Genomic DNA, 15,561 nt, shown 5'->3' on the forward strand with positions numbered 1-15,561 from the left:
TTGTGTGCTGGACTTCCTTGTATTCCTGTTCCTGGTGCTGGCTGTCTTCTCCTTGCCAAGTCTGCAAATAGCATCCTCTTGGCTCCTTCTCCCTTAAATGCATCCATCCGTCCACCAATCAACCAGTCTGTCTATCAAACACATATTTACAAACCAGCAGGTCTGGCCCTTTATACGCTGTTTCTTTCCCTTGCTCTTAGAACGACCCATCTCTTTACGTTGCTTGTCTTTAAAATGCACTTATTCTTGACTGATTTAAGTTATGAAGATCTCAGAATCTCTTCTTCAATAGTTTCATCATGCCTAGAAGCATAGGTATTTCAGAGCTGAAAAGACACCAGGCTATAGCTTGGCATTCTGTTTGTGTCTGTCTCCATTTCTACATTTCCAAGAAACCTATTTTTAGAACCCCCCTGCCCAGCACTATTAGTTTGCTCTCATTAAAATGAGGATGGTGAGGTTCATTTCTGACAGACCCTGCCTCTCACAGAAGACAGTCACTTTAGCCCTGTTTCAGCATCTGGGGAGTTTGTTTATTGAATTCTCCTGTTTCTCCCAAAGCCCCAGAGTCCTCAGCCTCAGTCTCTCTCTGCCCCACTGCCTGACAACGAGGTGGTCCAGTCTGGGACCTGGCCTTTCATCTCTGTGGACCCTCAGTGGCTTGGGTGGATGTCAGAGTAAGTGACTCAGTCCAGGTGTTATCAGAAAAACAGCCTGTGGGACAAAATGCACACTTTGCCAGGGGGTGGGGAAGGTTAGGAAACAGCCTATCTTGACACAGAAATAAAGAAGTGTTGGAATTAATTCATAAACATGTTGGATGGAAATTAGCAGATGAAGATTTGCGAGGGGAGAAGAGACAGAGGGGGAGAGAAAAGGGAAGAGACAGACAGATGGAGAGGGGGAGGGATAGGGTGGAAAATAGAGCAGAAGACGCAGCTTTATTTCACAGCCTCGCTTTACCCTCTGCCTAGTGAGGCGGCCTGTGCTTTCCCAGGGGTCCTGCCTTGCCTGCGCCCCTGTCCCCCTTTTCATCCCTGCTGTCCTCAGCCCTGCTGCTGGCCTTGCTCTGGCTTTCTGCTTGCACAACAGTTGTGCTTTTCACACACATGGGATCCCCAGCTTTGGATGAGGGGACTCTGATGCAGAAAGCACCAGATTTCTGATGTTCCCATGCTATAAGGAAATACCTGAGCCTTTAGAGGGAGATCTCCATTCCTGACACTCTGATCTTATGCAGATATCACCCTCTCTGAGCCTCAGTTTTCCATCTATGAAATTAGACTGTTGGGCAGGCTGATGCGGTTGTGTGTATTAGTCATTTAATTTAGACTCGGGTATGCTGTGTGCGTTCAGTTATTATTACTATTATTATTGTGTTTTTAAATGTTATTTTTCATAGCAGCAATAGAAGTAGCAGGTTCCAAACTCTCTCTGGTGTCCTATACAGAGTAGTTCAATCTTCCTAATAGAAATAAGAGGTCCAAGCATTGGGTTTATGTTCAGTTTTAGGGGCAAGACAGACACCTGTTACACTATTCCCATGCCTTAATTGATAGCCGGAATCTTGCCACACGATAGTGCATCTGAGGGTGATGTTCCTTCTTGAAACATACTACAGGCAGTCACCCAATTCCATTTTTAAAGAATGCTTGAGGTTACTAGGTGGGCGATTGGACAGGGCTGGGTTCATTTTTATGTTCTATAACAAAGCTTTGCCCTAAGTGTCTCTTCTTCCCACATCCCTTTCTACCTCCCCAGAGACAGGTATTAGAGGTTGGGGGACATTAGTGATGAGAACTAATCCAGAGACAAATCCTGGATACCAGTGTGGCTGTGGTGATTCTGCTGGCAGGCCAGCAGAATTTTAGAGACTGTTCAGGCCAACGTACCTCAAACTTTTTCAGCCAAAACCCACCATAAAAAGGACATTTTAAAATGTGACCAGAACACAAGTGCCAGTGTGAGAGCTTGAGAACGTGCACAAATACAGGAATCAGAGCTGGACGCTGTGATGTCACAACATTTTATGAGAGACTCACTCCACACCACGTGATCATGCCCATCACAAGTATGTTTCCTACTGCTGAGGTTTCGCTGTAATTAGAATACTCCTCTCTGGAGCCTGTCCACAGTGCCTGTTAAGCAAGGGGCCCAGCCCCCTGCTTTCCCACCATGAGGAACTTCCTCCAGGATAAACAACTAACAGCATGGTCCAGCATCAGCGGGATGTGGGCACAGGGCCTCTGGACCGACATGCATTCAACTAGCCTAATTCTTCTGCTCCATCTCGAGCTAAACTGCTACCAATAAAATATCATCCAATGTCCAAATGAAGACAAATGTCTTCAATTATCCAATACTTGGAATGTGCATCTTGAATAGCTCTAATGTCTGGGAAATTGGAGGCTATGAAATGGAGATACATAACTGGTTTTTATTATTAATTGAATAAACATTTTATTGAAAATGTGCTATTTGCCAGGAACCGTTATGGCTGCTGTTGGGACAGCAGTGAACCGTGATGGGGGCAGGAAAAGATTTAGCGTTTTGTACTTTGGGTTCCTAGAAATGATGAGGAACAACCTTTCTTCTCCATGCGTTGGTTTCTTAATCTAACCATAACGAGACCTTTCTCCCAGAGATGTTAAAAGGAGGACAGGACGTGGTGCCTGTGAGGCATGTACCCTAGCGTCTGGCACGTAGCAGGATGCTGGTGGAGGTGGTGATGGTTATAACGGTGACGATGGTGACAATGGGGAGGATGGTGGTGACAAGCACAGTGGTGATGCTGCTGCTGTTGATGATGGCCATTGTAATTGTTTTTTAAATGTTGCAATATTGGTTGGTTGGTCTGTCCCTGAGCAAGTCCACAGATGGAACATCTGACCTGAAGCAATGCATCTGACATATACTCATTAATCATCAGCCACACACAAAATACTGTGATTAGCACACACAGGTCTCTGACAGGTCCAGGGACTCTTGTCTTCAGATTCCATATATCAGTACCAAGGGGTACTGATAGGGCTATCAGGCTATAGATGAAATAAAATAAAACCCAATGCCAGCCTCCCTCCTGTCCATGCAGTTAGAGCCTCCCTTTACCTTTCCCCGTCTTATTTGTCACACCTCCCACCTGCTCTCTCCATCATTCCTCAGCTCAGCACCCAACTTCTGCTGCCCCAAGGGGAAACCACTTCTGCCGAAGCCACCATTGTCCCCACCATGCAGGCCAGATGCATGGCGGGCCATCCTTCAGTGGCCTGAATTCTCCAGCATCGCACTTTTAACCGCTCTCTTCTTTGTAGTCCAGGAGGTCACTGATCCCTGATTTCCCTTCTGTTTTTCTGGCCAGTGTGCACACTCCCTCAGGAGACCTCCCTCCACCCCTTCAGGGCCTGTGTTGCCCTGACCTCCCACCTAACGCTTCATTCCCCTCACTATGATGCTCCTGCTGAACAACTGCCTCAGAACCCAGGGCTCCAGCTCCACATAAACAAAGATGACTCCAAAATCCACAGCTCAAAATATTATGACCTTCTCAGGCTCAGGGGGCTTCCCAGGTGGCATTAGTGGTGAAGAATCCACCTGCCAATGCAGGAGACGTAGGAGAGGTGAGCTGGATCTCTGGGTTGGGAATATCCCCTGGAGGAGGCCATGGCAACCCACTCCAGTATTCTTGCCTGGAGAACCTCATGGACAAAGATGCCTGGCAGGCTAGAGTCCATAGAATCATGAAAAGGACACAATCAGGACACAACTGAAGCGACTTAGCACGCATGCACGCAGGCTCAAAACCTAAATATCCAAATGCCAACAGAAAGCTCTCCTTGGATGTTTCATTGGCACCTTATCTTCAGCATTTACCATTTATCCTCCTTCACTCAGGATCCACTACCCTTCCCATTTCACTGTGAGTGGTCATATTGTCCACTCAGTTTCCAACATTAGCAATCCAGTGACAGAATAAATCCCTCTCAGTCTTTCAGAGTGCACTTAAAAGTCACTTCCTTTGAATACGTTTCCAAGAACCCTCATTTAATTTAGATGGTCTGACTCTTAGATGTCATCCCTGCATATTTTTACTTTAAATCTTACCATACTGTATTACAATATCTGATTCACTTGCCCACTAGACTATAAACTCCTGTGGGCAGGTACTATATCCTATGTTCTATATGCCCTGACCCAGCAATTTTTTTTTCAATAAGTAGGGTCTTCCCTGTTGACTCAGATGGTAAAGAATCTGCCTGCAATGAAGAAGACCCAGGTTCAATCCCTGGGTGGGGAAGATCCCTGGAGGAGGAAATAGCAACCCACTCCAGTATTCTTGCCATGGACAGAGGAACCTGGTGGGCTACAGTCCATGGGGTTGCCGGAGTTGGACATGATGGGGCAGCTAACACAATTGGTCAGAAAAAAAAATTAATGAATTAGTCAACAAAATAAATGAACAACGTATTTTTTCAAAGCTTGGCTAATGAGATAAGATTGTAAGCACTCAACATATAATGTAAGAAGCAAGCTCTAGATCCTCTCCAAGACCTTGGGGGCTCAGATTCCTTTTAGCAGGAAGGGAGAGAGGGAGCAGGTGAAACATCAGAGCACAGGAACCCAGGGCTGAGCCCTCTGTTGGGGTCTCATGAACAGCTTGTTCAGTTATTCAAAGGAAGAAAAAGTACAGTGTTGCCTGGCTAACCAGTGAGAAAGCTGGGGCTTAGAGGCCCACCCCCCATGGCCCTGGGTGGCAGGTTCAGATTCTCTTGCCCACCCTGGTTCTCAGGTGGAGTGATCCAATTTCTACCTGTCACCTTGGAAGCTATAATGAGACTTGGGTTGGCGGGGGGCGGTTGGTGAGGCTGTAATAACTCCTATTGAGCATTTAAAAAACTTTTTATGGCTTGTAGGTCTCAATATTATGGCTTACATGATTTGATTTATAGAACTCTATGCAATGTGACTATAAACTAATGAGGCTGACTTTATTGTATGGCTCATGGAAACTCGTCTCTTTGCAGGAGGCTCCAGCCTTTCTAGAAGGAGACGTTCAGTGTGGTTGATGCCTTGTGATGTCCCACCATTGAGGAGTTTGGGGGCCAGGGAGGGGATGAGGACAGGAAGAAGCATCACGGTGGGGATGGAGGTGGATCCTCGGCTGTCGGCTTTACTGACAGTCCACAGACCATGGGAAGTGGACATCAGTTCTCTCATGCAACAAATATTTGCTGGTATTTATGCCATTCCAGGCTCCAGTCCACTGCAGAGGAATCAGGGATGGACAGAAGAAACACCTGCTCTCAGGGACCCTGTGATCCTGATGAGAGAGAGAGAGAGTTACACGGACCCACGTGTGTCAGATACTTTGAAGGAAGAATGTAGGCCAAGGAGGCCAGTATTACAGCGACTGGATTGTAATTTATCAGTAGATCACTCCTTTGGTTGTGGGGAATATATCCTCTCTATCTTTGCACAAAGTGAATCTCGTGTGCTTCATGCTTCGCTTCTATTGCTGTCGCGTTTGTTTCGGTCAGTTTCAGTCATTTTGGCATCAAGAGGAGAGGAGCGTTATGGTTGATGGCAGTCAGTATGCCAGGTACAGCAAGCAGGCTGAGCTGTCCTCATTCTCAGGGCAGCCCTGCCAAGAAGCTCCTGTTAACCCTGTTTACGGATGAGAACACACAGACTTAGAGAGGATGAGCGGTGTGCCCCCGGTCACAGTTACAGGAGGCAGAGCTGGGATGTGCAACATGGGGGTTAATTCCCGTCCACTGCTGGCTCTTCTCACTGGGACCCGAGAGAGATTGTGATGTGGTTGATGATGGAAGGAGGAGGGCAGCGTGAGACTCCACTGACCTGCAGTCTGGCCTCGGGTCGGCAGTGGACCAGGAAAACCACTGAAATCTCTTTGCCTCTAAAGTCCTTATCACAAGGGAAAGTGAAAGAAAGTGAAGTCACTCAGTCACTTCCGACTCTTTGCGACCCCGTGGACTGTAGCCCACCACGCTCCTCTGTCCATGGAATTTTCCAGGCAAGAATACTAGAGTGGGTTGCCATTTCCTTCTCCAGAGGATCTTCCCGACCCAAGCATGGAAGGTCTCCCACATTGTAAGCAAGACACTTTACCGTCTGAGCCACCAGGGAAGTAGAAAATATGGTAACTATGTAGGGATGGGTGTCAACTAGACTTACTCTGGTGATCATTGTGCAACAAATCCAAATATCTAATCATTATGTTGTACACCTGAGATTACTATAGCTTTATAGGTCAGTTATACCTCAAAAAAGCACATACATTTGCTTCAGTTATCAAGGGAGCAAAAAGACAAAGGGAAATGAAATTCTTCGTTCCCATCTAACACTGGCCATGTAGGCAGTTATTATAAGGAATCGCTTTGAGTTTTATTTTGAACAGAACTTGTGTCTCATCCAAAGCATGACATTCTGGTATGTTTCCATTTCTTGGAAATTTCCTTGAACCTAAAAAACAGAAGGCTTTTGGTTCAGTTCGTTTTTGGTTCTGACCTCACTGTTTACTAGTGAATATCTCTAGTTTATGATGCCTGCATGTCCTGAGGGTCCGAGACAGCCATTGTCCTCTGGCTCAGCCTCCATGCCTCTTCAATCGTCCTGCCCCATTGGGTCCTCCTGATTTAGATCGGTTTCTGGAATATAAATATGCATCATGTTCTAGCTTCTTACTTTCTTTCTTCCTAAGGCACACACAGAGCAGCTGGGTACAATCTTCTCTCAGATAAACACAAGCTGTAAGTTTTCCTTATTTATGAATAACACACAGTTTGAAATTGCTTTTACAACTGGATACAAATTTCATTAGATAAATTCAGATATTTCTGCTGGATGCAGCTCCCCATAGCTATCCTCAGCTAGGCAGCCTCTCCATGGTACAAGGAAATCATAGTAATAACCACTTTGATCCTTAGGTGACTTCTAGTTCTAAAATCGGCTCTTTAAAATTAGAGAGAGACCTGTTCAGTTTCCCACATCACACACGCGCAACTTCTGAACAACTTGGAGATTTGTCTGTCCTGCTCTGTACAGTGTATCTGCCCTTAGAGCAACTTCAGAGAAAAAAAAAATGATGACAGGGGAATTACGTCTCTTTCTATAGATAATGAGGATGAATATTGATGGATGCCTACTGATGGCAAGGCAGGGAACCGACTGCTTTATATTCAGTATTTCATTTAACCCTCACAAGTACCGTACACAATCATTACTATCATTGCCTGTATTTACAGGCAGGGAAACTCAGGGTGATCAAAGTTAAGGGTATTATGTAAAATCACCCAGACGTAGATTTTAGAGGTTGGATTCAGGTGTCTACATTCTGACCTACCACCCAGTAAAACAAAGGCTTTTGACTGACCTACATCACAGCTGATACGTTACAGAAGAAAAAGACTTAAACCTGCCCCTGACTCCCTGTCGGCTTCATTAAGGGTAAGTGAACAGCATTTTCTTAAAACCAAACCGATATAATTCACAGTCACACCCCCTAAGAGTCTCAGAATCTAGACAGAAGCTGAGACGTGAGCGAGCAAAGGAAATACATTGAGACAATGGGAAACCAGTGGAATCACTAAACTTTAGAATGGCGTAGGTTCTGGGGTTTAAACTGATGGGATTTATTTCTAATTTACAAACAAAGGCAGAGGGACCTCTAGATGTGGGGTGAGGGTTCCACGGATCACATACTCCCCCTACCCTACCCACACAGAGCAGATGGAGAGAGACTTTTATTACCCTTTCCCCTGTAACTGGGGCCTAACTGGGACGCCAGTGTCCTCAGGCTCCGATGTGACTTCAGCCTCTTTCCGCCTGCTGCCAGCCCACGGCTCCTTCCGACTGTCTCATACAGCGTTTTACTCACTCTTTCAACTTCTGCCTCCCTAAACCTATTTCTTCTGGATTCATCCCCATCACCAGACATTGTACCACTTCAGACTCAACCCCCACCTTTTTATTTCCTCAGCCTCAACATCTAGACTCTCAGGGAGCCTTGGGCACGGTGCTTCCCCAGCACACTCCTTACCTTTCCCTGTTTCTCCATCACCCTGTTCACCACGGTCACCAACATCATCTCTTCCCTCTTCTACTCCTGATTCCACTTCGTGTCCTTGAAACCCCTTCTCTTCATGACAAAGGGATATCTTAGAGGTCATTAGATCATGTCACCTCCTTGCGTTAAGTTCTCTGAAGCTATTAAACTGCACTGGGTCCAACTTGCATTTCCTATTAAAAATCACCCTAAATATCTAGATGTCTGTAAGACCTGAATCAAAGCTTAGGTTGGCCCATGGGCCAATTAAATCCTCTTATTTGTATTTTTTTTTTAACATGCCCCAAGTTGTCATCACAGGAAAGTGAGAATTTTGCTATATAATCATAATTTATGATTACGAAGTGCTTCCATGGTGCCAAGTCCTTAGGCAATTGTCTCATTAATTGTCACCCTGTATTAATCATGTTTTGAGTTTTTTTTTTTTAATTCTGTATTTTATGATGCTTTGACATCTTGGAGGCTTTCTAATCCTGGACTCTCCAGGGCTAGCTATTTCTAGAGATAGCAGATGACTAGCCTTCAACCTGCCATTCATATGCAAACCAATCCATGAAGAGCCCACAACCCTAACCACTTTCTCGACCCAACTGTCACCAAGCCAGTGCTTCCCCTGCCCTGAGTCACCCCAGGGCCAGGTACTGGACAACTAGAGGATACAGGGAGAGTCTGAGGCTGTCACAGTTATTCAAACAATCCAACCCTATATTCGACTGAGCTCGCCTACCCTGCCTCGTCCATTCCTTCACCTGGAAACTACCATAAAGCCTCTGGATCCGACCTTCTCCTTGTTCTTTCTGCTTCCTGGTGCTTCCCCAAGCAACCTTGCATGGTGCGACATGCCTCCTTCTCTGGGGAACACCAAGGGATAAACTCCTTTCTTTCAAGGCAGTGTTTTCCATGTCTGCCACCTTAACCGACCTACCTTCCAACCTCATCTTGGGGACGTTTCACAATACCCCCAAATCCTATGAAATAGGCGGGACAGGCATTATTAGATACCAGTCACACAGCAGAAGGGTCGAGGAGGCAGTGTCTGAATGGATGATCCAACTGCAGAACCATTGTGCTGAGTTCTCTAGTCCATCCTCATTTTATGTGTCTTCATGTATGTCATCATATATCCAAGCAAGGCATAGCTGCTAGGGGCTCCCTACCATGGTGCCAAGTCAAGCATTTCATAGAAATCTGCTGATATAAACTATAAAGGAGCTCACCCCCTTTCCCCTTTCCCATTTCAGTCTGGGTTGGCCTTCTAATATCTCAAAGGATATACCGGTCACTAGCAATTATGCATTGGAGAAGGAAATGGCAACCCACTCCAGTGTTCTTGCCTGGAGAATCCCAGGGACAGGGGAGCCTGGTGGGCTGCTGTCTCTGGGGTCGCACAGAGTCGGACACGACTGAAGCGACTTAGCAGCAGCAGCAGCAGCAGCAGCAGCAGTGCTTTACAGATGAATGAATCGCCCCCACCAAACTGTAGACAGGCGTAGATTCACACAAAAATCAAATCCCTGCCGTTATTTCTCTGATTCACTAGCTCTTAAGTTCAATCCACTTATTCACCCACAAATACTGAACTAGCTAGAAAGCCGACTCACTGAAGAGAAAGATGATGGCCCCATTCTCTAGGACTCCAGATATCTAGAGCTGGGGGAAGTCAGCCCTGCAAAAATAAAAAAAGTTGACCATCTCCCCAAGGGTAGGATGTTCACGTGTTATGAATATACAATGTCTTACTTCATCTTATCTCTGCCTCTCTTCTTGCCCCACCTGTTTTCCTCACACCTGGAATCTCATGTTCTTTTCTGCTTTCTTTTCCAACAACTCCTTTCATCTCAAGCAGTCCTACATGGGCTGATTCAGCCTTTGGGAACACAGCCCAGCTGCACCTCCTGAGAAGCGCTAGAACCGGCAGTGGTGTGAGTCGGTCATCCATGTGCCCAGCAACCAAGTGGAGGGATCTGCGTGACTTGTGTGGCAGCCTGACCCATCCTGACGGCTCACACCCTCGGTATTCAAGAGACAAACTCTGTAATTGAAGAAAATTGTAAGCCCAGCCCCAGTTCTCCCCTTTGCACGACTGAAGTCCTTCCAGGACATTGACCGTGGACAAGAACATCTCGGAATTTAGAGGGTTATGTGCAATGTGTATACAGAAAATGCAGCTACACTCAGGTCTTAAGGAAAGGTGTATGTCATTAAAACTGGTGGGTGATCCCAGAATACGTTATTAGGCTGCTCTCTGAGGCCTTCTCTCTCCTCCTAGCATATATTACCCCTCCTGGCATGGAGCTCACTAGGAACCATACTACTCATCTGCATTGTTAATACCTGCTTTCCGGGAAGGAACTCCAGGTACTTTCACTCTATTAAAACTTACACAACACATGTGGCATAACTAGCAACAAGTATTCTTTCTTCCTGAGGTCCCATGCTCTAATTAAAAACTTTAGACCTGGGATATGTGTAGTTATCTTTTTGCAGGGGGTGGAGGATGGACAGCATTTATTTATATTGTATATTCATCACAGTACAGTATATAGTTGTTTAATCGCTAAGTCGTGCTGACTCTTTGGGACCCCATGGACTGTAGCCCATCAGGCTCCTCTGTCCATGAGATTCTCCAGGCAAGAATACTGGAGTGGATAGCCATTCCCTTTTCCAGGGGATCTTCCGGACCCAGGGATTGAACCCATGTCTCCTGCATTGGCAGGCGGATTCTTTACCACTGAGCCACCAGGGAAGCCCACAGCCTATTGTAGCATAGTATCTGCGTCCAGTCCTTTATAACTGAGAGCAGCTAGCATGTTTATGTGCCCTTCAGCAATGAACACACCCCATGGCAAGACTTTACAGCTTATTTCTGAATTACGTTTCATTGGAACAGTTGTTCAGAGCCCAGGCTAATATTGCAAAGGATTTGAGTACCAATACAGTAAAGCAAAATGTACCTAGCAACCATTCAATTATGATTAGGATACAAGAGCAGGAGCCGCACAATAAGGTGTGGAGAAAGAAATCCTCTCAACAGGCCCAAGGAAAGCCTTCAGCTCTTGACCAGAAGAAATGCGTTGGCACTCCAAACTGACAGACTGTATTCTAAGAGTGCCCTAACCGCCAGTTCCTCTCCAGGTGCATGGTGCTTCCACTTCATGTTGTGACCATAAAGCAACAGACAGATTTTGTAAAAGTCAGTCAGTACTTTTCAGGAGCTCACCCCCTTTCCCAGCTCTTGTATGCTTACAATGAGAGCCTTAGGTAGTAACGTGGAGTAGGATGGAGACGATTTAGCAGGTGATGCGGTAGGGAGACATTCAGATTTGCCATTTGGAGAGAGAGAGAGCAAGCCTAGGGCCAGGAGTATTTCCAAGGTGGGTCACCGGAGCAGAAAGCGCTCCACCATCTCGCCAGAGCCCAGGCAAGCTCTGTCTGGGATGGGACTGTAGCTCGGCCACGTGGAGTGGGGACGGCAGAGCTGCGGACGCCTCGCACCGCGCGCATTGAGTCGGCATTCTGGCGCGGGAAACCTAGTTGAGCTCTTCAGGGCGGGGTTTGGCAACTTCTGCCTTGGCATCCGGCATCCGGGGAGGGAAGGTGCGAGTCAGTTTCCAATTTGCTGCGGTCCCCGAGCTCCCTCTCCCGCCCTTCCCTCCCGCCAGCACGTAGGGAAGCCGCCGAAAGGGGCGCAGCGTTCCCGGGCAGCCGCGGTGTCGCGGGAGAGAGGAGCCGGGGAGGTGGCAGGCCGGCCCGCGCTGCTCCTGGCGCGAGTGGGCGGCGCGGCGGGGGTTAAGGTGGGAGCCCGCGCCCCGCGCCCGCCGGGATGCGCGCGGTCCGCCCGCTCGCTCGGCGCCGGCACCGCGGAGAGCGGCGGTCAGTGATGGAGCTGCTGCCATGACAACCCCTGCGGTCGGGGCCCGCGCGCGTCGGGGCTGCTCCCGGGAGGCCGGCGGCGCGGAGGCCGGGGGCGGCCGCTGAGCGTGGCGTCCGCGCGTCCCCGCGCCCCGCGCCGCGTCCCCGGAGAGGCGGGCGCGCCGTCTGCCCGCTCCCCGTGCGCCCCGAGCCTGCGCCGCGGGGGCTCCGCGGGCCGGGCCGGCCGCCAGTCGCCGCCCGGGCTGCGGCGAGGACGCCAGGCACCCGCCGCTCCGGAGGATCGCTGGACTTGGCCGCGGCTGCGGGTCCCCGCGGTGGAACTTTTTACCGCCTTGGCGTTCCAGATCGGAGACTCGGGCTGGTTTCTAAATACATCTGTACATATGTGTGATCTAATAAAACATTCTCTCCTCTCCTTGAAGCGGCAGCTTTTTATGACATCTCCTTTATGTCAGAGACACTTGCCTGCCTTCTTTGGGTTATAAACTTTTGATGCCAGACCTCGGCAGGACGTGCCCAACTGAATGTTAAAGTAGCATCTCGAAGAGAGGCAGAGAAAGAACAACCGTGACCTTCATCCCGCACCTTCCTCCTTTCTCTCCCTTCCCGGCCGCCTCCCTCCTCCCCAGGGGAGCATCGAGAAAGCGTTTTGGATGCAGGAGGGGGCATCTGGTTGTGCCAGGCTGGAAAGCTGAGGCAGGATCTGAGGAAGAATCAGTAGACTCCGGAGAGCCTGGACTCCGCTTCTCCTTACCCCCCTCTCCGCTTCTGGCTGGTTCCAGCCCCTGCCTCCCTCCCCGCGCGGCTGCCCGAGACCCGCCGGCGTGCGGGGCGGGGGACGAGGACCGAGCCGCCGCCGGAGTTCTGGGAAGTTGTGGCTGTCGAGGATGGGGGTCTGTGGGTCCCTCTTCCTGCCCTGGAAGTGCCTCGTGGTCGTGTCTCTCAGGCTGCTGTTCCTTGTACCCACAGGAGTGCCCGTGCGCAGCGGAGATGCCACCTTCCCCAAGGCGATGGACAACGTGACGGTCCGGCAGGGGGAGAGCGCCACCCTCAGGTAGGGAGCTGAACTTCGCCGGGGGACTGAGCCCCTCGGATGGGATTCGGTGGGAACCGGCGAGCGAGAGAGGACCGGAGACCTGCGTGGGGGACGAGCGTGGGAGAGGGCTTTTGCAGGCCCAAGAGGTGCCCACTTGGCGTTCTGTGGCAGCTGGGACCCGTTCTCCTGGACAGCTTGGTCATTCGCTGTGCCTTCTCAGGCCCCGGGTTTTCGGAGCGAGTCCTGAGGCTTGGGACTGCATGTATCCATGAGGCTGTGGCTAGGCTTGGCACTGCGACGCGAGCCCTGGCATTGAAATACTGGGGTCTGAGCTTGGGAGCACTGGTGCCCTGGGGGCTGTCTCACAGTCGGGAAGGTATGTGATGAGGCACGGTGGTCCAGAGAGGGCTGGTTGGCCTCTACCAGCGGGATACCTGAAATTTCCGGCTCTGGAATTGCCAGCTGCTGGGCCCGGGCCCTTTATGGGTCCGCAGCCATCCATGCCAACCCCGTGTGCTGCTCCTGGGGCCCCGGTTGTAAATTATGAGGGCAGTTTTATCTTTGCAGGCTCGGCACCGGGAGAGGAAACATGTTTCTTTTATGCAACGACAACACTCCTGTGTGAAAAGCACAATAGGAAAGCTTTTTGTTTTACCTTAATGAGTTACAGAGAAGCACTTACGGGCTCCAGGCAAAGGGGTGGAGATTCTTGGAATATGAACCTTTAGGGACCCGGCCTGCTGCAGCAGAGACTTTAATAAAAATGCAGCCACCACTTTCCACCAGCTCAGCAGATATCATCTTTTATCCCTTTAATGAGGCAGTTCTGGTCCTCGGAGACAGATTCAGGGACGTCCCAGCTTAACTCTGCTCATAGTGTGCATGGGGTGAATGCATTTGCCCTGCCTGTGACTTTGATGGTTACGGTGGAAATAAAACATCGTGCCCCAGATTCTGCAGCCGAGAAGGCTGGCAGCTTCAAGGAACGCGTGAGGGCGGGGCTCCCTTCCTGCTCGGCCCTCGACTTCCTTGGTATCCCTCTCAGCCCAGAGGAGCCTCTCCCCGGGGAAGGAAACGAAGGCCACTGTTATTCCTTCCTAAGGCCAGGCGTGGAGGTTGATGCTTGCCTTCTGGGTGGTCTCACTGTGTTTTTTTCTGAGCCCAAGCACAGGTCCTAGAACCCTCTCTGATGGTACATGGAGGCCCCAGAAGGAGGGAGAAAAAACAGAAGGGAGACAGACCTCTTTTCTTGACCTCCAGCAGGAGGGAACCCCCCTGGGCTGCTCCGGACTAGAGGGAGTATAACATGCATACTTCCTTGCATCAGAGAAATCCCGGGGTGAGGGGCGAGGCACAATCAGAGGGCCCGTCTGCTCAGAGGAGTATCAGCCAGGCTATGGTGCGTGTTACCCCAGGCGACGTGGGGAAATGGCGGTGGGTGTTAAGGGGTGCCCATGCTGTGTGCCTCTCTCTCCATCCTCCAAACTCATACCCTCTTAACCAGGGACAGAGAGGCGTAACACAGGATGAGGTCTCAGTGCTGAACTTTCCAAAATCCTCCGGCCTTTTCTTGTCCCTGAAAGTTAAAGCTTTCTGGGATGCAGTAACACTGTTCCACCAGCAGAGGGCCAGCTTTGAGCTGCGTTTTTATTAGCTGCTGGCCTGTTTTCATGATCTTCAATTCTAATGTTTAGCAGCTGGGCTTCGTAATGGGAATGGGAATAAAAAAGGGAAAAGCTGAATAGTTACTTTTTGTGCTTTGTGGAGAAAAACAGAAAGAAAAACCTTACATATTTGAATATAACTGTTATCTGTTACCTGACGGCATGCTTTCTTTTTTAAAAAGTAAGCCCATCTTACGATGATTTTGCCTCTTGACTTCTGTATAAGTTGCCCTGACATAGAGAAATTCCGTGCATTGTCCCCATTTTAATCTTTCTGTATTCTCTTTCTTTTACCTCTCATGTTTTCCTCTTTTATTACATTTTCTTTTATTTTTATCAAATGCCTCCATTTTATATGCTTTTACATGTTATTCATTCTTGTCTTTCCATCTTTGATCACTGAATTCTTACTATTCCCTTATTTTTTAAGGTTCTGATTTCACTACGGTCACAGTGTTTCTTAAAATAACATCAATGACTCTCACAGATTTCTGGGGGTCTCAATCTCTTCCCTTCTGTTCTCGACAGCTGTGTGCCGGTCTCAGTGAAACCCTTGTTTGTCAGGACTCCGAGGGGGCGGGCATCCTGTTTCCCATCTCTGGAAGTCCATGGCCTCAACCCCAGATAGATGTATCATCTTGTTGGTTTTTTTTTTTTGCTTCTAAAAAATTGCAGTTCTTAATCTCAGTCACTCTAATCTCCTAAAAGGTGTGCCGCTGGGAATTCTGTGTTTGGGAATTTAGTGTTCTGAATGCATCAGATGTTCAGAAGGCATTGAAAACACGGACTGATTCCCAGGTCCACTAGTCAGAACCATAGACAGTCTGTTCCTATGTGGCTGCCTCGGATCAAGGTAATCCAAGCCTGTTTCTCAATCTTGAATGAAGTCACATAGGAGGTCGAAG

At 48.8% G+C, this 15,561-nt stretch overlaps 1 protein-coding gene across 1 annotated transcript in view; it reads left to right on the forward strand.

Annotated features, from left to right (window-relative positions):
- OPCML (opioid binding protein/cell adhesion molecule like) overlaps positions 1–15,561 on the forward strand; it is a 1,043,008-nt gene that overhangs the window by 522,739 nt on the left and 504,708 nt on the right. The window contains exon 2 of the mRNA XM_069565478.1: positions 12,926–13,010. Within this exon, the coding sequence (XP_069421579.1) occupies positions 12,926–13,010 (85 nt within the window). The remainder of the gene's footprint in view (positions 1–12,925; positions 13,011–15,561) is intronic.

The sequence above is a fragment of the Ovis canadensis genome, chromosome 21, assembly GCF_042477335.2.
Source record: "Ovis canadensis isolate MfBH-ARS-UI-01 breed Bighorn chromosome 21, ARS-UI_OviCan_v2, whole genome shotgun sequence".
Classification (NCBI taxonomy): Eukaryota; Metazoa; Chordata; class Mammalia; order Artiodactyla; family Bovidae; genus Ovis; species Ovis canadensis.